Source organism: Rhinopithecus bieti, unplaced genomic scaffold (assembly GCF_001698545.2).
Source record: "Rhinopithecus bieti isolate Rb0 unplaced genomic scaffold, ASM169854v2 scaffold_50364, whole genome shotgun sequence".
Taxonomy (NCBI): Eukaryota; Metazoa; Chordata; class Mammalia; order Primates; family Cercopithecidae; genus Rhinopithecus; species Rhinopithecus bieti.
In genome coordinates, this window is record NW_016820096.1 from 85,416 (window position 1) to 111,350 (window position 25,935).

General features: G+C 37.9%; 1 protein-coding gene and 1 pseudogene across 2 annotated transcripts in view; both read left to right on the forward strand.

Moving 5' to 3' along the window:
- The window catches only part of LRRC9 (leucine rich repeat containing 9), a gene marked incomplete at its 5' end in the record, with an annotated part of 97,902 nt that extends 75,324 nt beyond the window's left edge, over window positions 1–22,578 (forward strand). Inside the window, 1 exon segment of the mRNA XM_017859422.1 lies at window positions 22,375–22,578. Within this exon segment, the coding sequence (XP_017714911.1) occupies window positions 22,375–22,423 (49 nt within the window).
- LOC108520161 (pecanex-like protein 4) overlaps window positions 16,988–25,935 on the forward strand; it is a 19,585-nt pseudogene continuing 10,637 nt past the window's right edge. The window contains exon 1 of the transcript XR_001882840.1: window positions 16,988–17,207. The product of XR_001882840.1 is annotated as a pecanex-like protein 4 (transcript). The remainder of the gene's footprint in view (window positions 17,208–25,935) is intronic.

Genomic DNA, 25,935 nt, shown 5'->3' on the forward strand with positions numbered 1-25,935 from the left:
TTTTCTGCATCTATTGAGATAATCATGTGGTTTTTGTTTTTGGTTCTGTTTATATGATGGATTACGTTTATTGATTTGCATACGTTGATCCAGCCTTGCTACTCGGGGGTCAGGGACTCACTTGAGGCGGCAGTCTGTCCATTCTCAGATCTCAAACTCCGTGCTGGGAGAACCACTACCCTCTTCAAAGCTGTCAAACAGGGATGTTGACGTCTGCAGAAGTTTCTGCTGCCTTTTTTTCAGCTATGCCCTACTACCAGAGGTGGAACCTACAGAGGCAGGCAGGCCTCCTTGAGCTGCGGTGGGCTCCACCCAGTTCAAGCTTCCTGGCCGCTTTGCTTACCTACTCAAGCCTCAATGCTGAGAGATTTTGTAAACACCAAGCCTGCCTTATAAGAGGTCCTGAAGGAAGCACTAAATACAGAAAGGAAAAAACCTGTACCAGCCACTGCAAAAACATACCAAATTGTAAAGATTACTGACACTATGAAGGGACTGCATCAACTAGTGGGCAAAATAACAAGCTAGCATCATAATGACAGGATCAAATTCATACATAAAAATACTAACCTTAAACGTAAATGGGCTAAGTGCCCCAATTAATAGACACAGACTGGCAAACTGGATAAAGAGTCAAGACCCATTGGTGTGCTATATTCAGGAGACCCATCTTACAGACAGAGACACACATAGGCTCAAAATAAAGGGATGGAGGAATATTTACCAAGCAAATGGAAAGCAAAAAAAAGCAGGGGCTGCAATCCTAGTATCTGATAAAAGAGTCTTTAAACCAACAAAGATCAAAAAAGACAAAGAATCACATTACACAATGTTAAAGGGATCAATGCAACAAGAAGAGCTATCTATCCTAAATATATATGCACCCAATACAGGAGCACCCAGATTCATAGAGCAAGTTGTTCTTAGGAACCTAAAAAGAGACTTAGACTCCCACACAATAATAGTGGGAGACTGTAACACCCTACTGTAAATATTAGACAGATCAATGAGACAGAAAACTAAGAAGGATATTTAGGACTTGAACTCAGCTGTGGACCAAGCAGACCTAACAGACACCTACAGAACTGTCCACCTCAAATCAACAGAATGTACAGTCTTCTCAGAACCACATTGCACTCATTCTAAAATTGACCACATAAATGGAAATAAAGCAGTCCTCAGCAAATGCAAAAGAACAGAAATCATAACAAACAGTCTCTCAGACCACAGTGTAACCAAACTAGAACTCAGGATTAAGAAACTCACTCAAAACTGCACAACAACATGGAAACTGTACAACCTGTTCCTGAATACTACTGGGTAAATAACAAAATTAAGGCAGAAATAAATAAGTTCCTCGAAATCCATGAGGACAAAGACACGAGGTACCAGAATCTCAGCGACACAGCTAAAGCAGTGTTTAGAGGGAAATTTATAGCACTAAATGTGCACAAGAGAAAGCAGGAAAGATCTAAAATTGATACTCTAACAGGACAATTAAAAGAACTAGAGAAGCAAAAGCAAACAAATTCAAAAGTTAGTAGAAGACAAGAAATAACTAAGATCAGAACTGAAGGAGATAGAGACATGAAAAACCCTTCAAAAATCAATGAATCCAGGAGCTGGTTTCTTGAAAAGATCAACAAAATAGACCACTAACCAGCCTAACAAAGAAGAAAAGAGAGAAGAATCAGACACAATAAAAAATGATAAAGGGGATATCAACACTGATCCCACAGAAATACAAACTACCATCAGAGAAAACTATAAATGCTTCTATGTAAATAAACTAGAAAATCTAGGATAAATTCATGGACACATACACCCTCCCAAGACTAAACCAGGAAGAAGCTGAATCCCTGAATAGACCAATAAGTTCTGAAATTGAGGCAGTAATAGCCTACCAACCAAAAAAAGCCCAGGACAAGACAGATTCACTGCCAAATTCTACCAGAAGTACAAAGAGGAACTCATACCATTCCTTCTGAAACTATTCCAAACAACAGAAAAAGAAGGACTGCTCCCTAACTCATTTTATGAGACCAGCATCATCTTGATACCAAAACCCGGCAGAGACACAACAAAAAAAGAAAATTTCACACCACTATCCCAATGAACATTGATGCAAAAATCCTCAATAAAATACTGGCAATCCGAATCCAGCAGCACATCAAAAACCTTATCCACCATGTTCAAGTCAGCTTCATCACTGTGATGCAAGGCTGGTTCAAGATATGCAAATCAAAAAACATAATCCATCACAAAACAGAACAATGACAAAAACCACATGAATATCTCAATAGGTGCAGAAAAGGCCTTCGATAAAATTCAACAGCCCTTCCTGCTAAAAGCTCTCAATAAACTAGGTATTGATGGAATGAACATATCTCAAAATAATAAGAGTTATTTATGACAAACCCAAAGCCAGTATCATACTGAATGGGCAAAAGCTGGAAGCATTCCCTTTGAAAACTGGCACAAGACAAGGATGCCATCTCTCACCACTCCTATTCAACATAGTATTGGAAGTTCTGGCCAGGACAATCCGACAGGAGAAAGAAATAAAGGACATTCAAATAGAAACAGAGGAAGTAAAATTATCTCTGGTTGCAGATGACATGATTGTATATTTAGAAAACCCCATTGTCTCAGCCCAAAATCTCCTTAAGCTGATAAACAACTTCAGCAAAGTCTCAGGATACAATATCAATGTGCAAAAATCACAAGCATTCCTATACACCAATAATAGACAAAGAGGGAGCCAAATCATGAGTGAACTCCCATTCACAATTGCTACAAAGAGAATAAAATACCTAGGAATACAACTTACAAGGGATATGAAGAACCTCTTCAAGCAGAACTACAAACCACTGCTCAAGGAAATAAGAGAGGACACAAACAAATGGAAAAACATTCCATGTTCATGGATAGGAAGAATCAATATCATGAAAGTGGCCATACTGCCCAAAGTAATTTGTAGATTCAATGATATCCCTATCAAGCCACCACTGACTTTCTTCAAAGAATTATAAAATCTACTTTAAACTTAATATGGAACCAAAAAAGAGCCTGTATAACCAAGACAATCCTAAGACAAAAGAACAAAGCTGGAGGCATCATGCTACCTGACTTCAAACTATGCTACAAGGCTACAGTAACCAAAATAGCAAGGTACTGGTACCAAAACAGATATATAGACCAATGGAACAGAACAGAGGCCTCAGAAATAACATCACACATCTACAACCATGTGATCTTTGACAAACCAGACAAAAACAAGCAATGGGGGAAATGATTCCCTATCTAATAAACAGTGTTGGGAAAACTGGCTAGCCATATGCAGAAAACTAAAAATGGACCCCTTCCTTACACCTTATACAAAAATTAACTCAAGATGGATTAAAGACTTAAACATAAGACCTAAAACCATAAAAACCCTAGAAGAAAACCTAGGCAGTACCATTCAGGGCATAGGCATGAGCAAAGACTTCATGACTTAAAAACCAAAAGCAATGGCAACAAAAGCCAAAATTGACTAATGGGATCTAATTAAACTAAAGAGTTTCTGCACAGCAAGAGAAACTATCATCAGCGTAAACAGGGAACCTACAGAATGGGAGAAAATTTTTGCAATCTATCCATCTGACAAAGGGCTAATATCCAGAATCTACAAGGAACTTACAAAAATTTACAAGAAAAAAACAACCCCATCAGAAAGTGGGTGAAGGATATGAACAGACACTTCCCAAAAGAAGACATTTATGCGGCCAACAAACATGAAAAAAAGTTCATCATCACTGGTCATTAGAGAAATGCAAATCAAAACCACAATGAGATACCATCTCATGCCAGTTAGAATGGTGATCATTAAAAAGTCAGGAAACAACAGATGCTCGAGAGGATGTGGAGAAATAAGAATGCTTTTACACTTTTGGTGGGAATGTAAACGAGTTCAGTCATCGTGGAAGACAGTGTGGCGATTCATCAAGGATCTAGAACTAGAAATACCATTTGACCCAGCCATCCCATTACTGGGCATATANGGAAGACAGTGTGGTGATTCTTCAAGGATCTAGAACCAGAAATACCATTTGACCCAGCAATCCCATTACTGGGTATATTCCCAAAGGATTATAAATCATTCTGTTATAAAGACACGTGCACATGTATGTTTACTGCAGCACTGTTCACAATAGCAAAGACTTGGAACCAACCCAAATGTCCATCACTGACAGACTTGATAAAGAAAATGTGGCACATGTATACCATGGAATACTATGCAGTCTTAAAAAAGGATGTGTTCATGTCCTTTGCAAAGACATGGATGAAACTGGAAACCATCCTTTTCAGCAAACTTACACAGGAACAGAAAACCAAACACTATATTTTCTCACTCATAAGTTGGCACTGAATAATAAGAACACATGGACACAGGGAGGGAAGTATCACACACTGGGGCCTGTTGTGGGGTGGGGGGCAAGGGGAGGGATAGCATTAGGAGAAATATCTAATGTAGATGATGGGTTGATGGGTGCAACAAACCACCATGGCACATGGATACCTATATAAGAAACCTGCACCAGAACTAAAGTATAATAAGAAATATAACAATAATAATACATTCACAGCAAAAAAATAAATAAAAGCATATGTATTATTTAACATCTGTGATGGGGGATGTGGCCTGCCTTCCCACTAAGGCTCTCACAGTGGCAAATTCCAGAAAGGACAGGGATTCAAATGTTGCACAGCCAAAAAGAGACAAACATGTAGTGCATTAAATGATTTTAAATGGACAGAAACATTGATTTGTAATGTATCCAGAATGTTTTAAAAAGTTGCTTCACTATGAAGTGGGGAAACATTGGTACAATAGACTATGGGAATTGTTCTTTTCTGCCTAATGTTCCCACCCCGCTTTCTTCAGAATCCTTTGGGAAATATCTCCTCTATGCATTAGTGCTGGGGCTGCTAATCATAGGAGCATGCACACAGAACCTGAAATTGAGATATGGACATCGGTAGAGAGTTATTTGGTTTATTTCCTCCATTGCGATTGCTTAACTGGGAGATTTGAGTTTGGCAGCCATTTGTCAGCCACTAGGAGAGACTCTAGAAGAATAAAGCAATGCAAACAAAGAGTTGGAGAGACAGTCTTGACAGCAGTATTTGAGTCTCCAGATGCAGTCTTGCCTTAAGATGCACTCTTGCACTTCGCAATTACATGAACCAATAAATCCTTTTTGGAGGAGTTGAATTTCGGTCACTTGCAACCAAGTATTCTCACTTTGTGCAATGCATAAGATCTAGGAGATAATAAGGTCAGTATCATTTGAGTCCCACAATTACAAATATTTGAAGAAATACAGTTCAAGATAAGAGTGGGATAGGAAAGATATTTGAACAACAATTCATAATGTAGATTATTTTTAAAAGCTAAGACAATGCAACCTCTCTTAGAATCAAAGGAACAATGCTTTGAGAAGAGAGCTGTGAAGTCAACAATTCCTTGAGAATATAAAAAACATCAAAAGCATGAGTAAAAGACATAGCTGTAAACTATACTACAGGAAATTCATGTTTAAGAATTTCCTTTACCACTAAAGAACTTATCCATGTAACAAAACTACCTTTACCCCCAAAACTATTGAAATAAATTTTTTAAATTAAAAAATATAGGAATTTCCTAATAAATAATTGAATGTTTCATTATTTTTTAAAAGATTAGAATCTAGCCTGCTTAATACAAAGCCTAAATAATACTGTAATAAAAGTCAAAGGATCCATTCTAGGACAGATCTCTCACTACGTATCCATATAATCTTAATTTATCTGAACCTGTGGTGTCTTACCTCTAAAGCAAGTGTGGTGGTGAATACTGTCAACTTAATTGGATTGAAGGATGCAAAGTATCGTTCTTGGGTGTGTCCAGGAGGGTGTTGCCAAAGGAGACTAACATTTGAATCAGTGGACTGGGAGAGGTAGACTCACCCTCAATCTGGGTGGCCACCATCTAATAAGCTGCCAGCGTGGCTAGACTGGTGGAGTCTTTCAGCCTTTGTCTCTCTCCTGTGCTGGATGCTTCCTGCCCTCAAACATTGGACTCCAACTTCTTCAGCTTTTGGACTCTTAGACTTACACCTTCGGCCACAGACTGAAGACTGCACTGTCGGCTTCCCTACTTTTGAGGTTTTGGGACTTGGACTGGCTTCCTTGCCCCTCAGCTTGCAGATGGCCTATTGTGGGATTTCACCTTGTGATCTTGTGAGTCAATGCTCCTTAATAAACTCCGCTTTATATATACATCTATCCTATTAGTCCTGGCCCTCTAGAGAACTCTAATATAGCAAGTATCTCTTTCACCTCTAAAATTGTGACAACATTCAAAGTTCATTTCAGTCTAACAACACATTTTCTGCTACCATCTATGGTCATGAGCTTAGACAAAAAAAGGCAGGAGAAATACTTGCGCAAAACATTTCAAATCACGCATTTCAGTTTAACACAGAATATAATTTGGTGATATTTATCTTTGGAATTCTTTTAGAAACTGCCTTATGCATTTCTTTTTTTTTTCATTGTACTATTATTATACTCTTACTCTATAAACTGTCCCCTTTTCAACTTCTGATACATATATAGAAATTCATCCACAGCTTCTGAACTACTTTAAAAAATATTTTATTATAGCAAAATACACTAAACATAAAATCTACCATTTTAACCTTTATTTTTCAAATTGTAGTAAAATACACATAAAATTTACCATCTTCACTATTTTTAAGTGTATGGTTTAGTGGCATTTAGTACATTCACAGTGATATGCAACCATCACTATTACCCATCTCCAGGCCTCTTTTTATCTTGCAAAACTGAGATTCTGTATCCATCAAATAATAACTCCCCATCCTTCCTCCCCCAAGTCCCTGGAAACCACCATTTTAATTTCCATCTTTATGTATCTGACTACTCTAGATACATCATATAAGTGTAATCATACAATATTTGTACAATAATTTTGTGAATACCTTATTTCACTTAGAATAATGTTGTCAAGGTTCATCCAGGGCTGAGCACAGTGGCTCATGCCTATAATACCAGGACTTTGGAAAGCTGTGGTGGGAGGACTGCTTGAGCCCAGGAGGTCAAGGCTGCAGTGAGCATCCCACCACTGCACTCCAGCCTGGGCAACAGAGCAAGAGCCTGTGTATTAACCATTGTTAAATAGTACATGATATTTCAACAATGAGATGATCATCTGGAACACCTCCATGCAAATACAACTATCATTTTGTAAAATTCCAAGTTTTGTTATTTGTATATTTTCATAGAATTTTAAGTTTATAAAATTTGGATTTTCTTCATATTATGTATCTTAGCATTTTCCATGGCATTACAAAGCCCTTATAATTATCATCCTAATGTTTATGTTATAGTCAACCAAGGGGAAATACTATAATTTTCTTAATCACTGAACTATAGAACATTCAAGTTGCTTCCAATTTTCTAATATTAGAAATATGCAATAAATACATATGTACATTAATCTTTTCTTTTGAATCCTTTGCACAGAAAAGTATTAATCAGTTAAAAGTATGCACATTTTTAGAGTTGCTGATAAATATGAATACATTTATTTTCAAAGTGATCATATAGATGTGTATTACTTCAGCACTCTCACCAGTGGGGCCCATAACAAGAGATACTGGTACTCTTTTATCACTAGTCCTCTAACAAATTGTCTATCACCTAGTAAACACACAATAAATGTTCGCTAATTGAGTTCATGAGTGAATAAATGAGAATGCCATGTTACTGAATCCTCACTATCACTGAATCTTATTTTGTTTTCTAGTTTAAGACAGCTGGTACGTTTTAGCTATTTTAAAACTGTTTAAAATAATTAAAAACTTGGTCTTTGAATCAGAAAGTCCATAAGAAATGAATCTCCTTGCCAGAATAAAGGTCTTTCTTGGTATTTAAACATTTTTCTATACATTGCCAAGTGTAATGTAATTTCATTCCATTATAATTTTTCTTTCTAAGCATAAAAGCATTATTATGGGAGCACTTTCCTAACTTGCTAGGTTTTGCCATATCAGGTAACTGTAACCTCTATTTAGCATTTGGTATAAGAAAATGAAATTGTATCAGCCATACTCAGCTCATCACAACTGAAATGCAAAATTTTCTTATTTTGTTCATTTCTTTTATTGTGAATTTCCTACCCATTAAGCTGAAAGCTCTTTGAAGTTAAATCTTTCTTTTTCATCTCTATCTGCCAAATTGATTAGCACAAAATTTGGCACATAGTAGGCATCAATAAATATTTCAGGCATATTTATTATGCTCTATGGCTGATTTTATTTGATCTAATTGAGAATAATTTTAAGAATCATGACAAAATAAATTATATATGCATTAAATACATATTACAAGGATTTCTTTATGTTAAGGTAGTAGAATAAAATTAGGAGATAAAAAGGAAGCCTTAAACTATCCTGGTAGTCAATGTAGTATTCAATTCTTTACAGATTGTAAATTATAATGGTAATGGTACTAGAATTATCAAATTTTTCCCAAAGCAATCTTCAAGGCTAATCAACATAGACAATCACTCTTTTCATTTCTACAGCAGTAAGAAAATTTTAAGAAATATCTTTTGATTGGAGTTGTCTTGAAAATTGCTTAGTTGGAGGCCTTATTTTAAAATGCAACAAGCCTGAAATATTAAATGTAATTTGCCATGCAGCCTAGAGAAAGAACGAAGCATTTGGTACATTTTTCCTAATTGTTTCTGATTGCTGCCTGGGTAGCTCCAGCACTTCATGTTCAAAATCACCTTTGAGGGCTTCAACATCTTTGACTACTACTTTTAATCAAAAAGAGGCAAAGTATAAAATAATTTGACTATTACATGGCAGAAATCCTCATAATAACTGGCTTTAACATTTTTACTTAACTGACCTTAAAGAAAGAGCCCTCAGAAGGTAAACTGTTGGTACTTAATGAATACTGATTAAGGTGACACATTACCTGATGCTAATATTCACAGAAATCACTGTCCCAAGAAAAGCGGTCAATACTGAAGTAAACAGAGTTAGTTTTCTAATGATAATCATGTTTTGTTTAGGTCTGCTTAGCATAAAGCTCACTCTTATGTTTATGTTATTTTAAAAATTTACGCACTTTTAAAAATGTATTTGCATAAAAAATAAAATTGTATAGACTATCTTTATTTCCACCAATAGCATGATAAAACTAACAGAAAAATAATATAGAAGTAGAAATATACAGTTATATGAAAATTTAGAGACAGACTGATCCTTAATATCACTGAGGAGAAAAGGAAACCTAGAGACTGACTTGCCGAAAAGAAAATTATCAAGTTTCTTGCAGAGCTCAAATGGTAATTCAGATCTCATTATTTCTTGTTAAATATGCTTTCCATCACCTTATGAATATCATTATCTTTTTCTTTCATGCTAAGAACACTGTTTTCTTAATCAGTTATTGAGTTCATGCTTTGATAAGGAATGAGGAAAATAACTGGTCTAATAAATGGAGATCATGCAAAGAGGACAACATATTTCAGAGTGTTCTCAAGTAGGGCTGCTTTTGCTTCTGAAAGGAAGGAATCACTCCATTGACTTTGGAAGGAGGCATCAGTGGATGGGGTATTTGGATATAATCAAAAGGAGGGGAAATGGGCTTCAGGCCTTCCTTGTTCTTAAAGATTGTTTACTGACTCATAAAGCAAATACTATTCATTCTGTGCATCAGAAGAAAGTGGAATAAAAATTCTAGAAGAGTCCACACTATATTCAGGTTAGTACTTTTAAGATGTACTATATTTTTAAAGAATTTGTACATGGGGAAAGAAGGCAAACATAAAAAAAGGAAGTCTTTTCATAAGAGTAAATACAACTTTTAGGTTTTCACAGCCCACTCTTATAGCCCAGAGTACATTTGGGAATATGAATGATACAGAAACAAGTTGCCCAGGGATACTGAATTGTGCAATTCAGGCTGTATGCTTCTACACGAATTTGACCACTCAAAATAAAAAAACTGTTATTGAATTTTTGCAGTACATAATATAGGTAAGTTTTTTGGTTTTATTAGCTGTATTAGGCAGGGCATACATGCTCTTAAAGCTTGCCTCTAAAATTTTATTATTTTCATTATTATGATGTCAGGAGAAAAATTATCAGGGAAAAAAATTCACAGGGAAAATAATCCATAGGCTAGTTTTATATAAAAGTCACAAATAAAAACAATCCATTGTTTCTTACTACATGGTTATCTCTACAAGTATATGCATCTCTTTTGTGCATACTGCTCTTTAAATGTGTATGAATTTTCTACCAATTACAAAGTCTTATAGGAGTAAAACTGATATGTAATAAAAACATGAATCAAGATATTCGGTTTGGAATTCATAAATAACAGAATTTTTTAAATTCCATGGGATTAATAATTATTCTAATATTTATTTCTATATATTGGTTTTAATTTAAACTAAGAGTCTAAAACACAGCTCTGGTAAAATAAAAATATTTTAAAGTACCAGCATAAATGTTATTAAAATGATTACACTTCAAAACTATACTGTTAAAAACAAACCACATCTAAAAATTTCCTACAGTAATACTTAGTCATTGCTGATTCAACAAAATAGAGTGTATTTTATTTTGCATGTTATATATAACACATACTTTACATATGTACAAATTTTTGTAGATATACATATCTGTATATATACACTAATATATTCTGACACATATGCTAAAATTTATATTTTACAGACATTTGAAAAAATCAAATAAGCTTCAGAATGTATACATAAATTCAGTAAATGTTCTCATTTACTATATAAAATGAACTAATTTTAAAGATTTCAAAAGATGACCTATTAATCTAATACTACAGTAGTCTAGTATCCCACTGTCTATCAAAGCTCAAAATTTACCAATATACCAAATAAATTACAGTAATTTTCAACTGTAATACAACTCTAAAAAATAATATGGCACTTCTCTTCCTATGAAAGCATCAATACTTTAATTTCTTTATTCAGAAAACAACAATTTTCCAAATATATTCTGGATAAAGGTACTATTATAAAACAAAATCCACTACACCTCTATACTGGTTATACAGTGGCTAAATCACTTAACGGCTTGGTGAGTTTTTTGGAGGGTAGGAGTATTGCAGCCAATTTAATGCTTTTGTTTTTAATTTTTTTATTATTTAAAGATTATAAAATAATATATATTATTTTAAAATGTATTAACAGCACAAAAGAGTATAAGGTAAAATGTGAAAGTTCCCCCTCCGGTCAAATCCCAGTTAATCTCTTGAGGTTAAAGTCTGTTGTTTCTTATGTGTCCTTCAGAAATATGCATATATAAAACATGCTCATGTTTACATCCAGTTTAACATAAAATCATACCATGCAAATCATAATTTTTAATTGTTTTAATTAATGTAAGTTGGACATCTTTGCATAGATGTACATGCCAATATATCTCCTTTTTACATAATCTATTTAACCAGTCCCCTATTGAAGACTGTTTTGTGCTTTTTTGATATTATAAATTTTCTAGTACAAACACCTGTAATAGCAAAAACACAGAACAGTCTTCAATAAGGAATAGGTTCAATACATTTAAATGAAATTCTGTGTCAAGGGGAACTGCATTTTAAATTTTGTTAAACACAGCCAAGCTAAGTTTCAAAAATGTACCTCTAATCTACCATCCCACTAAAACTGGTTTTTGTTATTTTATGCATAAACTGTATTTGCTAAATGTGGTTTCATTTCCCATAGATAATTATTTAATATGAGTAACCTCTAGTTTTTGTGTTTTAAAATATATTAACCTAAAGAGAGCATCACAATGTAAACTGCAGGAAGTAATTGTAACAAATGTGGACTTTTCCACTCAACAGTATAATGAGGCTGGAAAGATTGCAGAGGGGTCAACAGGCTTTCCTCCAACATTAGGCAAATTACACCTAACTTTGCCCCCCTATTCTTATGTAATCATAACTTTCCTACTCAGTAGAAATTCTCTCAGTTAACTTGCACATGGCACTTCCATTTACATATTCATTCAAAAGGAAAGTGAAGATAATATTCACAAAATTCTAAATGGTTAGTACATTTACAAACGGAGAACTTGGCAGGCAAATGCCAAGAAAGGGGCATCTACTTGAGGTTGCTAACTTCAGTTATAGCTTTAGAAATTAATAAGGCATCATATCCTTGGTTACTGTCAGTAAGTTAACTGACGCTCCAATCTAGTGTAAAATGCTGGGAGAAAGACTATGAAATCTGCATCATCAACTATCAATAATGTTTGCAAAAATAAAGGAGAATGATTGTACTTAATTCAGATGTGTGTAATCTAATTTTTGTAGAATCAAATTGTTAAGTATGCCTGTGGATGGTGTATGGCAGACACACCAGACAGCAAAACATAAACATATCCTGAGAATGACCCTGTATGGCAGACATACCTCAATGTAGGTTCGGTCTTCCCATCATGGCCAACCCAGAGATTCATCCTTATCTATGAGAACATCTGAGCCCCATCCCACCCTGTGGAACGTGGGCCTTACAGAAGATTGAGGTCCTTTGTTTTGGGTCAAATGAAGGTTGCCAGATGGAGGTTGCTAGGGGGAGGGTGTTAAGTGCAAGCACTATCTAAACTGCATGCTTTCTGCACATGGTGGCACTTCTCCTGTCCAGCCCACTGCCACTGTACTGTTCTGTACGTAAGTTCCCTTCAATAAACCCAGTATCTCATTTGCTGGCTCTGGGTCTCTATTTGGCCTCTTGAACCTGGTGCCATCCATACTGAAGTGAATGGGGTCTGGCATGACAGATGTTTACAGTTTTGTTACCATTAAAATTTGATCTTTCGGTGAAGTTAAAATTTTTACAAATTGTAACATAATTTTAAAAATTAAAGTCTCGCTTTTAAATATTCCAATTTACTGATTTCCAGTCTACTAATAATTCTACTGTATACCTGTGTTTTTATAAGTTTCCAGTAGTTACAACGTTCCAAAATAGTATCAACTGGAACACCTCTAAAATGAAGTCTCATCTGTGAAGTTATTGATGTGGAATAATAGTGAAATTTAAGAGCTATACAGGAAAACTAAAAATTCTTTATCATAACCAAAATTTGAAACTATCTTTATCATACACTCCCCATCAGTAATTACTGCAAATTTTTCAGTACTGGAATTTAAAAGACATATATTGTATCTTAAAGCTTGAGACCAATGGCAAAGCTATGATTACATTATATATTGTTTATTTGATGGTTCTATTTATTAATGTTTATGGGATATGAAAGTTTCTATATTAAAGGAAATTTCAATATGAAACATTGTAATTAACTATTGGGTACTTTCTGTCTTCAATATTCTCATAACTCATAACTTGCCCAACCCAAATCTCACGAACATGCTGAGACACTCTAAAATTTCTACCCACCACATGCCCTTTCACATGATCTTTGATGCATATCATGATCTATGATGCAGTGACTTTCAACAAGCCATATAAGTCAATCTTTTTATTTTATAGTCCTTTAATCTTTTTATTTTATAGTCCTTTTCTTCTTCAGTTTTCTTCTTGTCCCATTAAGATATAAACCTTGGCATTCTTTTCCAATCTTATTACTGCAACTATCTTTTTTAAAAAAAATTATAGAATATTCTATGTCTTAACTTCTCTCCCAAGGTCAATATGTAATATAGGTCCTATTCTGTATTTCCAACTGGTCATAGGCACCTGAATATCCCATCAACCCCTTACACACAGGTCTCAAAGTAGATTCATTATCTTTCTTCCCAAAGCTATTATTCCTCCTATGCTTCTTCAAAGGCACCCGGAACTGTGGGCCTGATTTTGCCTCCCCTTTAGCCCATACTTACTGCTGCAGCTCTGATTATTTTCAGAGACTTCTGGCCAGTGGTCTCTGGGAACAGGGCAGAGTGAGGGTTTATGGGGTGGGTTTTGTTTTTGTTTTATTTTTAGCAAGAGAAGTAACTTGGGTATGAACTGAAAACGGGCATTACCATTACACAATAACATGTATGTCATGATAATGCCTGGCTAAACATCTTCTCTGGCTGAAGCAGCAGTTCCAGATTTTTCACAATTTGTTTCATTTTATGTGAATCGCAGGGCAGGAAAAAATATATGAACTCTGAAGACATACAGATATGGACTCAACTCCAGATGTCATCACTTATTTTACTTTTCTCAAGCTCAGATTCCTTACAGTTGAAATAATAATAAGCTACCTCATGAGGTTAAGATTAAACTAGGTACACAAAGTACTGATTCTATGTATGCTCTAAATGTGTTGAATGAATTAAAGAATAAATGTTCCTCTACCTGGAATATCTCTTCTCCCAGCTAACTTTTTTTTTTTTTTTTTTTTTTTTTTTTTTTTTTTGAGACAAGATCTCACTCTGTTGTCCAGATTGGAATGCAGTGGGGCGATTTCGGCTCACTGCAACAACCTCTTACCTCAGCCTCAGAATAGCTGGGACCACAGGCGCATACAACCACATCCAGCTAATTTTTTGTATCTTTTGTAGAGACAGGGTTTCACCATGTTGCCCAGGCTGGCCTCGAACTCCTAGGCTCAAGTGATCCTCCTACCTCAGCCTCCCAAAGTGCTAGGATTGCAGGCATGAGCCACCACACCTGGCCCAGCTGTCTACTCACCCTTTAAAACTGGATTGCAACCATCCTTAATTTCCCCACAATTATGTGTCCCACTTTGTTTCTGAACCTCAGCGCATACCTGTTTATCACACACACTGTAATTACTGATGTCCTTGTTGTTCAAGTTATATCCTTGATGTCCAAGTTACATTTTGGTAAATTCCTTAAGGATCATGTTTTATTTGACTTTATATCTATAGCAATTAGTGTAGTTCCTGACAAATAGGAACCACTATTCCCTTCACTATTTCAATAAATGCTGAATGAATATTTTATACACAGCTAACCAAAGGGCTTGTACCATATGCTCTACTAATCTTATTCTAAGAAAGTGTGATGTTCAAATATATTTGAAAAACAGCAGATATTTCAACAATAAACATGTTAATTCTGGTTGGGTCATACGCAAAGGCCATGACAAGAACAAGCATAAATACACCCTCTACATAAAGATAATAGGTCATCCTTACTAAGCATTTATGCTGTGCCATTTACCCTGCTAAGCAATTTACAGGTATTTGATTTAATCCAATGACAAATTGGGTTTGTCATTGTGGGTTAAGTTCTATTGTTTGCCTTATTTTACAAGATATGAGGAAACTGAACACTAGAGAAATCACATAACCTCAAGATCACACAAGTAGTGAGCAGTGGTGCCAGGGTTTCAACCCAGAGTTCCTGACTCTGGAGCCTCTACTCTTAACCACATGAAACAGACTTCTTAGTGGTAACTGGTGCTTCCAAGATGCTTCATGTGGCACTCTGACCCGCAATAAGTGAGCATCAATGAGAAAAACTACGGATGGACCAACAGCACATTTTCCCATATTCTATCAAATCGTGAAGACACCAAACTGCGAAAGGGTCTACCTGCAAATTAGGTCCTTGAAGACAAGTATATGTATATCCGGGGTTTTCTTCCACACGCTTTCAACAAACTACACTTTTCCTCTGGACAGAGTATCTTAAAAATAAATAAATAAATACAACTTTGGCTTTCTTTTAATATTCACACAGTAATTATTTTTCTATTATGATCTGAAAACCTAAATACTTAAATACAAAGTCATCATTTCCAGGATAGCCAAGAGCCAAGAATTAAAAAAAAAAAAAAAAAATTTAGGCCGCATTTATAGTTTTGAGGAATGGGGATCCAAACAAAACAGTCCACAAGTCATCTTGGACTCTGAAGTGTGCAGAACTGCTACAGTATCTAACCAATCACATGGGGGAGTTGCGGGTAACTTGATACCCACACGTTAGCTTCAAAGTTCCCTTACAGGAGCCTCTAAATCAGCTGAGACCAATTATTGTTAATGCTCTCCGGGGCCGTGTTGAAGACTCCCAGTTGGCAATCTGGAACACTTCCAGAACTTGGTGGGGGGGGAGGGGGCTCATATTTCGTGGAGAATGGGGGAGGTGAGCCCTGGATATAGGGATAACTTTTTAACTAGCCTTAATTGGGGTCTTTGCGGCCAGGCTGTAAAGATTCCCGCCACACTAATAAGAATCAGCCACGGCCTTTTAATTGGAACGCCGGAACTCTGCCTTGTTTTACTAATATCTTAATAACACGTTTCTATGATGGACATGTTGGTGCCTTGTATTTTAAAACGCGGCCACAAACTGAGGCGATAGCGATCACGTATATGCAGTCCCCCAATCGTCCAAGCCGAATAGGTTGCATGAAGTATCACTCAAAAAACATTCATTACCGTCGGCGTGTTGAGTGGTGACGGCCAGTGTGCGAATTCATTAATGGAAGTCGCGGGACCCCGAGCGGTTGGAGCCCTGCCACACCCCTCTGCCTGCGTTAAGACAACCTGACCCGACCTCTGGTGAATTGATGCGCAAAATGGCGGTTGTACATCTGTTTCCCCACCCCGGCGCACAATCCTGAGGAAGGACGTCACGTCACCAGGGCAATGACGCTTCTGCGTAAAGGCCCGGCCTAGGGGAAAGTTCAGGGCGTCCCGGCTCTCGCCGCTCGTGCTTCTCGTAGGCCCAGTGCCAGACCAGAGCATGAGCAACTCCCGTCATCCCTGGCCAGGCAAATGTTGGCCTAAGCTTGGCGCGAACGAAGCGCGCTATTTCCCGGCTTCCTTTAGGCCAAGCCTGCTGTACGACAGGGCCCGCCTCCGGAGCGAGCACAGACCGGGGCAGCGAGGCCAGCCCGGCGCCGGCCAGGTCCTGAGCGCGCACGCGCTCTGTTCAGCTCCGGGTGGCGGTCGCCGGAGTTGACGTTAGCCATGGAAACCGAGAGCTGGCCCGGGCGGGGCCATAGTGAGCTCGTTGTTTGGACGCCGCAGCTTTTCGGACGCCGCAGCTTTTCTGCCTCCGCATTCGGGCAATAGCCAACCTCCCGGCGGGAGCGCCTAGCCCGAGTTTACCTGCAAAAATGCAGTCCCCGGGATGCCTTCGCGTCTTCTCTTCCCTCGGTTGAGTTGAGGTACGTTCGTTGTCCGATGTGCACCTTGGGACTTCTTCGGCGCTTTAATGTCCAAGCCTGTGCGGAGAGCCAAGTTGTTTTTGGAGAATTCATTGCCACAAGAAACACATTTTCGTTTTAGTTACAAAACCTGTAAGTGCAATTATTGCGCTTAATGAACTCAGTCATTAGAGATAGTAATTCAGTGTGATTTTAACTTTACTTTGAAAGACTACTTTAGCCTGTTGAATTTGTAGCATTTTGTTTCTAAGAGACTCGTACGAAATGGAAAATGGCACACCCGGAGCTGTGTCCCTTAGATAGAACTGTACTCTCACGCCTTATCTCCAGCTAAACCTCTTTTGTCCGAATTGTTCAACTCATGGCCCCCTGAACGTGAAGTGCTCCTTCCCCCACTGATCTCGATCTCTGTCCCCACAACCTCCTGTCTGTCCAGGACCAGAATTTACTCGTGAATCGGAAGTTGTTTTTCATGCCGCTGAATTGGTTATCTGCTCTGTATCCATCATTTTTCACTTACTCATTTTTTACTATTTTTAGGTATTTGTTTTCTTCATTAAATCATTCCTGCAGTTAGGGCAAAGACTATCCTTCATGTTATTTGGTATCCACCGCCACTCACGCCAAATCCCCAAACCTTTAGCATAGCATCCAGTTCAGGTGTTGCCTTTTTACGAATTTAACTGTTTGGAGCATCTGTTGGCTACTCCTAAACTTCCTACTTAAAGAGCTGCCTTCTAATTATTAACTGCTGTGGAAAATATCAATCGGGGAACCTTTTCTTTTCCTTTTAAGAGCTTTATTGAGATGTAATTTACATTCAGTAGAGTTCACCCATTTACAGAATTGTGCAACCCTTACCACAGTCAAGTTTAGAACATTTTCATCTCCCCAAAAAGAAACTCTTTACCCTCAGCAGTCACCACCTCTCTCCCCCATTAACCTTACCCCACCAGCCATAAGCAATTACTAATCTCTTTTCCGTCCCCATAAATTTGCTTATTTTGGACATTTCACAAAGATAGGATAATACAATATGTGGCCTTTTGTAACGGGCTTTCACTTAGTGTGTTTTCAAGGTTCAGCCGTGTTGTAGAATGTATGAGTACATCATTTCTTTTCATAGCCAAGTTCTATTGTGTGGATATATCACATTTTATCCATTCATTGATGGACATTTGGGTCGTTTTCATTTTTTTGGCTGTTAGTAATATTTCTTCTTTGAATGTTTTGTGTACAGATTTTTGTGTAGACATATATGTTTTTATTTCTGTTGGGTGTATACCTGAGAGTAGAATTACTGGGTTATATGGTAACTCTATATTTAACCTTTTGAGGAACTGCCAGACTGTTTTCCAAAGGAGCTGTATCATTTTACATAACTGCCAGATATGTTTGAGGGTTCTGATTTCTCCACAGTCTCATCAATACTTATTATTGTCTGCTATTTTTATTTTAGCCAGTCAAGAGGATTTGAAATGGTACCTAATTATGGTTTCAATTTGTGTTTTTCTAATGAATAATGATGTTGAGCATCATTTTATATTTTCTGTGCTTATTAACTGCTTGTATATCATCTTTGAAGAAATGTCTATTCAGATCCTTTGATCATTTTTTAAAGATTGGATTATTTGACTTCTCATTATTAAATTGTAAGAGTTCTTTATATAGTCCAGTTATAAGTCATATATGTATATATATATGATTTGCACAAATTTTCTTCCATACTATAGGTTGTTTTCACTTTCACAATGGTGAGGACCTTGTTTTTTAAACACTTTCTCACTTGTCACAGGGTACTGGATACCAATCCCCTCATGCTGGCTTAGCTATCAAAAGCTTCCCATTTTTAAACTTTGTAGATTCCTCTTGGACCCAAACCCACTTTTCTCCAAAGAACCCTCTTCCCCCAAGTTATCCTTCCAGTTCTCTAGCTTCAAAATGAAATTCCCTTTCATTTGGCAGTTAGTCCAAACTGCACCATTTTGTAATTCCCCCCACCATTTTGCAGACCTTGGTCAAAGTAACACATTCCACGGCAGTTTGGGCTGTGAGAAACATCCTGCCTAACCACCTGACCACAGTACACAAGAACATCCTTATACCCTGCTAATCAAAGGCCCGACTGAAGGAACATCCCCATCATATCCTGCAACCGGAAAAAAGGGCCAAACCACCTGATCATAGGAACATCTTATCAATATCCTGCCGAGCAGTGAACCACACAGCCCAGACCCCTCCTGCCCATCCCTGTAAGTCCCCAGCCTGTGAACGGCGGTAGGCTCTGGCGTTAAGCTGCTCCCCATCTCTGTAGGTTTTGCAATATACCTGTGTTGCTGTAGAGCCCCCCCACCCCATCTTTCTTTAACACCTTCCCTTTTAAGAAAACCTAAAAGCAATAGCATGGTATGATTCAAAAACTCATTTTGCCGCTAACTGACATTGTATCTTGGTTAAGTCACTTAATATCACTAGTTCTCAGGTTTTTTTTTGTAAAATTAATTAATTTATTTCTGGTAATTCATGTGAGTAGCAGACTTTCACCTGATACTTGATTTTAAAAGAAAAGTTTTTCAACCCAATTGAATTTGTAGTGGGTGTCAAGAAAAATGATGGGACAAGTCTCAATCATTTTAGATTTATTTGCCAAAGTTAAGGACGTGCCCGGGAGACGAGTCTATGCCTTTCTCTGAAGATAATTTTGAGGTGTCCAAATTTAAAGGGGAAAGGGCAGGATATTGAGAAGTACACAATTGTCATGTAAGAGGTAAGTAGGGGCAAATAGTCGTTTATGCCTTTGTCTGGCTCAGTGAATCTGCATTTTTTACATAAGATGACATAAAAGGGGCAGAGGAAAAAATGGGGGAATCTGCATTTTACGTAAGATAACAGACAAAGTGGGGTGGGGGAACAATCAGATATGCATTTACGTCTGGTGGGCCAGGGGTAACTGCACCTGTAAGCTATCAGTTGGCATTGCCATGATGAAATTTTAGCTCACTGGGAATTTCCTTGTGGGCAAAATACAGGGGAAGTGTGTAGCTTTTCATCTTGTAGCCATCCTATTTAGAAACCAAAGGGGAAGACCCCTTTGGTTTGCATGACCCAGTTCCCAGCTTGATTTCTTCCCTTTGGCTAAATGAGTTTGGGGTCCCAAAATTTAATTTCCTTTCACATTTCCCTTCTTTTTTCTGTAAAATCTTTTGGAGAAAGCATTGTAAAAGGAATACGAGTTCCTGGCCTCTGGTTGGTTTTCCTCCCTTTTCAAGCTGCTTTCTTACTGCTAGGATGGTTTATTCCTAGCAGTTCAGGTCCCCAGTCTCTAGGAAGGCTCATTCCTAGAAAGTCATGTCCCATGAAGATTAAAAACAACAGGGAGAGGAAGGAAGTAAAAAAGGAAAGGAAAAAAAAAGAGAGAGAAAATATCTAGGCCAGATTTATAGCAACAAAAGGAAATCACGCCTGGAAGCTGGGTTAGGCTATATTACTGCCTTCTCAATTAGAGCAATTCTCTAGGGAATCATTACCCTAGTCCTTTCAGTTGACATATTTGCAGGCACACCCCATAACAACACTGTAAGCAAAAACAGGACACAACACAAATTATTATTCCTAATATAAGCAATAAGCTTCTGCCACCAAGTTCCCCGGGATCCAAACCCACCGGGACTCAACCAGTTGATTAACGAGGTTTTTGGATCTGACAGGTATCTGGGTTTTCTGGGTTTTCATATCAGTCATAAGTCAGGTTATGTTCTTCAATTCATCTGGAGTATAAACACAACATTCCGTTTTTATGATGGCACAGGTCCTCCCTTGTGCTGCTGTCAGTCTATCTAAAGCCATACGGTTTTGCAGCACAACTTTCCTCATAAGCATGACTTCCTTGTTTAGCGAGGAGATACTCATGCAGCTATCATTCAGGACCTTTTGGGTATAATTCATTAAAGCCTCTATATGCCATATAACATCTTCAATACCTATCTGTGGTACAAAGATTCAAGCTAAGTGGTCATACCATTGGAGTACCAAATGTGTCCAACTAGATTGTAAATGAAAAAGGTTTGCTGGTTTTGGCAGGGTCTGAATTACTCATCCTTGTGCCCAAGCATAACCTGGGGAACATTGTCCTAACGACTCTGGAAGTAACCACCGCCATAAGTTAGTGCCACATAGCCAATATGTCCCATTTGGAGCTAGCCAATAAATATCTGGTCGTTGGCACCCAGTGGGTGGCATGCCATTCAATGTCTTGTAATATGATAGTGTAGTCACATCGTTTTCCAGGTATCTACCCCATATCTCTTGTACTGTTTGGACATAGGTCCTTGGTGTGATTTATTAGCTCCCAACACAAAGCATTTTGGCTGAGTTGGCCAAATGAAGGGGTGAGCCACATAAAAATATCAATACCAATTTAAAAGGCCTGTGTTGGCTGGGCACAGTGTCTTACACCTGTAATCCCAGCACTTTGGGAGGCTGAGGCGGGCGGATCACGAGGTCAGGAGATCGAGACCATCCTTGCTAACACAGTGAAACCCCGTCTCTACTAAAAATACAAAAAATTTGCCAGGCGTGGTAGCGGGTGCCTGTAGTCCCAGCTACTTGGGAGGCTGAGGCAAGAAAATGGCGTGAGCCCAGGAGGCGGAGTTTGCAGTGAGCTGAGATCGTGCCACTGTACTCCAGCCTGGGCAACAGAGCGAGACTCTACCTCAAAAAAAAAGTCCTGTGTAACAAATAATTGTTCTTGGTGTACTGTATCCAAATAATTAAGCCAAGTATAATAAAGGAAGCTAGTCCTGCCATGACTTGGCTTTTAATAAATGGGAAACTGGAGAGACAAAATTATGTTTCAAAAACTGTAGCACACCTGTGGTTAAATTCTAGTCTTGCCTAATGTTTTTCAATTTTATTATTTTCTACAGTTTAAATTAAATTCTAATTTTCTGGCTACAAGTTTCTAAAATAAGTTGTGCTTTCTTAAAGCCCTATGAACTGAAAACTAGATGTTTTATCAGGCGCTGCCTCTAAGCCCCCCAACCATCACAGGAAGAAATCTCTTCACTGCTGGGCACTGACAACTAATAGCTGAGGGTGCCTGGAATCCTTCACCCCCATGTCTAGTGAATCTACGGAACCAGGGTAATTGAGACAGTATCTTTTACAGGAATCAACTCCTGGATACATCACACTCGAGTCAAAGCCTGGAAAGCTGAGGAAGCAACACCTGACAGTCCAAAGGAACGTCTTAAATATGATGAAAATTATTTACTACGCCACCCTTGTGGGAATTGCTTTACTCACTCTACTGTTTACAGTAGGACTATATACTGTAGCACCCTCAGGGTGGAATATCTGACAGGGAATCTCAATTGCTGTAGCATTTTGCTTAATTATTATCCTCATAGAAGGAGTAACGGTTACTAACAAANAGTTTAAATTAAATTCTAATTTTCTGGCTACAAGTTTCTAAAATAAGTTGTGCTTTCTTAAAGCCCTATGAACTGAAAACTAGATGTTTTATCAGGCGCTGCCTCTAAGCCCCCCAACCATCACAGGAAGAAATCTCTTCACTGCTGGGCACTGACAACTAATAGCTGAGGGTGCCTGGAATCCTTCACCCCATGTCTAGTGAATCTACGGAACCAGGGTAATTGAGACAGTATCTTTTACAGGAATCAACTCCTGGATACATCACACTCGAGTCAAAGCCTGGAAAGCTGAGGAAGCAACACCTGACAGTCCAAAGGAACGTCTTAAATATGATGAAAATTATTTACTACGCCACCCTTGTGGGAATTGCTTTACTCACTCTACTGTTTACAGTAGGACTATATACTGTAGCACCCTCAGGGTGGAATATCTGACAGGGAATCTCAATTGCTGTAGCATTTTGCTTAATTATTATCCTCATAGAAGGAGTAACGGTTACTAACAAAAAATAATACATGGGCCTTTCCAAACATGTGCTTCTGCTCTCATTAGGTAGGGAATGTTGTTTCTATCTCAACCAATCAGGCCCAGTAAGAGACTCTGCTGAAAAACTTAAAGAAAGGGCTAAAAAGCTAAGGGAATGCCAAAACAACCAAATAGATTCTTTGGGAGCAGAATCATACCATGGGTCACCCCATTTCTGCGCCCTCTCCTAATATGCCTAGGACTAATGTTCTTACCCTGCCTAATTAACCTTTTCAAAGATTTTAACTGACAGAATTATGGCCATTTCACAGACAACTACCCAAGAACATCTACAGATGGTGTTACTTCTGCAGTCAATCCAAGACTCAAAAACTGTCCATCCCCTTGTCAACAGAAAGTAGCCAGAAAGAACACACCGCCCCTCATCCTTTTTATAACTACAGGGTCTGGATTGACAGAGCAGGAGCATCGCCATCTTGGACGAAGACCAACATTTTAAGTTTCACCTTGATCAAAATCCGCGAAAATCCAAAGGGCATTAGCCTTATGGCTAAGATCAGCATGACCATAAATCATACGTAACATCTCTGACCAGAAACATTCCAAACCCCTCCTGGACCAGAGATATGCCAGCCCCGACATGACCTTCCCTCTGGCTGGAGAGATGTCAGCCCCAAGATAACCTCCCCTCCGACCAGAGACATTCCAACACTGTCATAAGCTTCTCCCCCATGCAGAAACATTCCAAGCCTGTAATAAGCTCTGTCACCAACAAATACTCCTAGTCTGTAAGAGAGAGCTTTCCAGACTGAAATTGGCCAGAAGCCTGTCTCAGGTTTATTCTCCAAAACAAACCTGTCTTTGACCGTTGAGCCACTTTTTGTTTTTCTTTCCTCTTTAACTTACTCTGTGATCTTATAGAACACTCTTATTCAAAAACCCTCCAAAAGTCCCTCCAAAAGTCTTGAATTTGAATGAATACCATTTTATAGATCCAAAGAGATGTTAATGTGCTTGTTCCTTTTCAGTCTTTCTTTTCTAGTACTTGGGTAGACTTTCCTTTCACTGGTTGGGGAGGAGGGTGCTTACCATATAACTTGTAAACCAAAGCATGAAATGTATGTTTCTGTTTAAACACCAAAGTCTTTCGCCGGGTGCGGTGGCTCACGCCTGTAATCCCAGCACCTTGGGAGGACAAGGCGGGTAGATCACCTGAGGTCAGGAGTTCAAGACCAGCTTGGTCAACATGGTGAAACCCTGTCTCTGCTAAAAATACAAAATTAGCTGAGCCTGGTGGTGCATACCTGCAATCCCAGCTACTCCGAAGGCTGAAGCAGGGGAATTCACTTGAACCCGAGAGGCAGAGGTTGCAACGAGCCGAGATCATGCCATTGCACTCCAGCCTGGGCAACAAGAGTGAAACTCCGTCTCTTAAAGAAAAAAAAAAGTCTTTCAAAAGACTCCAGAATTTAGCTGTTTATCCACGGCATAGCATTCAGTTAAGATTCCAGAGTATTTTCAGGATTATAATGGTAGCTATCTTTGCATCTCTGAATTCCTACTGGTACCCTCAACAGATAGCGCTTGGCTATCAAACAAACTTGATGTGTGCATACTTTTTAGAATTGCACTAGTAGTAGCAAGTGATTTTTATCCAGAGCAACTGAAAATTAAGTTCTTTCATATCATGCTTTTGAGTACTTAGGTGTGTAGGCCAGTTTGTTTTCTTTGCCAGGTATAAAGTTTCCTGTTTTCCAAATTGCAAAATGTGGTAATGCTTGGAAATGTAAAACTTTAGTATATTTCCTTGCAGATTTTGTAAAATACTTTTTAGGAACGTGGATGAATACATTGTATTTATTATTGAAAGTTTGTCTAATTTTAAACAAGCAGAAATTAGTTTTCTTGACAAGTTTAACTTTGTTTAGTTTAGGTTATTTATAAATTAACTTTATGTTTCTTGCTTAATAATGAAAATGGAAAGAATTCCAGAATTGCTTCTACCAGAAACAGTTATTTGAAGGGAAAATGATATTTGCTGTATTGTAACCTTTGGGTTAGAGAGAGCAGTATTATCACTGAGCACCTTGTAGGTACTCAAAAGTTTGTAACTAGAAGTTTAAATTGTGAGAAGTAATTATCTTTTAGCTGTTTCTTCATAGAATGAAGAGTAACACATTTGGCCTATATTTAACAACTATCAAAATTTAAATATTTAATCTTTTCTAGCATCTTCTAACAGTGCTTTAAGGAAAAGGTAATGGTCAGGTGCAGTGGCTCATGCCTGTAATCCCTAATTCCAGCACTTTGGGAGGCTGAGGCAGGCGGATCTCTTGAGGTTAGGAGTTTGAGACCAGCCTGGCAAATATAGTGAAACGCCATCTCTACTGGGAAAAAAAAAAAAAAATAGCCGGGGATAGTGGCTCATGCCTTTAGTCCTGGCTACTTGGGAGGCTGAGGCATGAGAATCTCTTGAACCTAGGAGGCTGAGGTTACAGTGAGCCAAGATCGTGTTACTGCGCTCCAGCCTAGGCGACAGACTGAGACTGTCTCAAAAAAGAAAAGAAAAGGACAAGGTAACATAGGAAAAAAAGAAAACCGTCATGTCAAAGAGTTAATTCCCTTCATATATGAAAAGTTCTTCCAAGTTCATAAGAAAATGTTCAAAATGATCACTTCAATAGAAAAATAGGCAAAGGATATGAGCCAATTTACAAACAAAAAAAAAAATAGCATTTACTACACACACACACATGCCCAAACATATATACATACATGTAATTAATTTTTTTTTTTTTTTTTTTTTTTT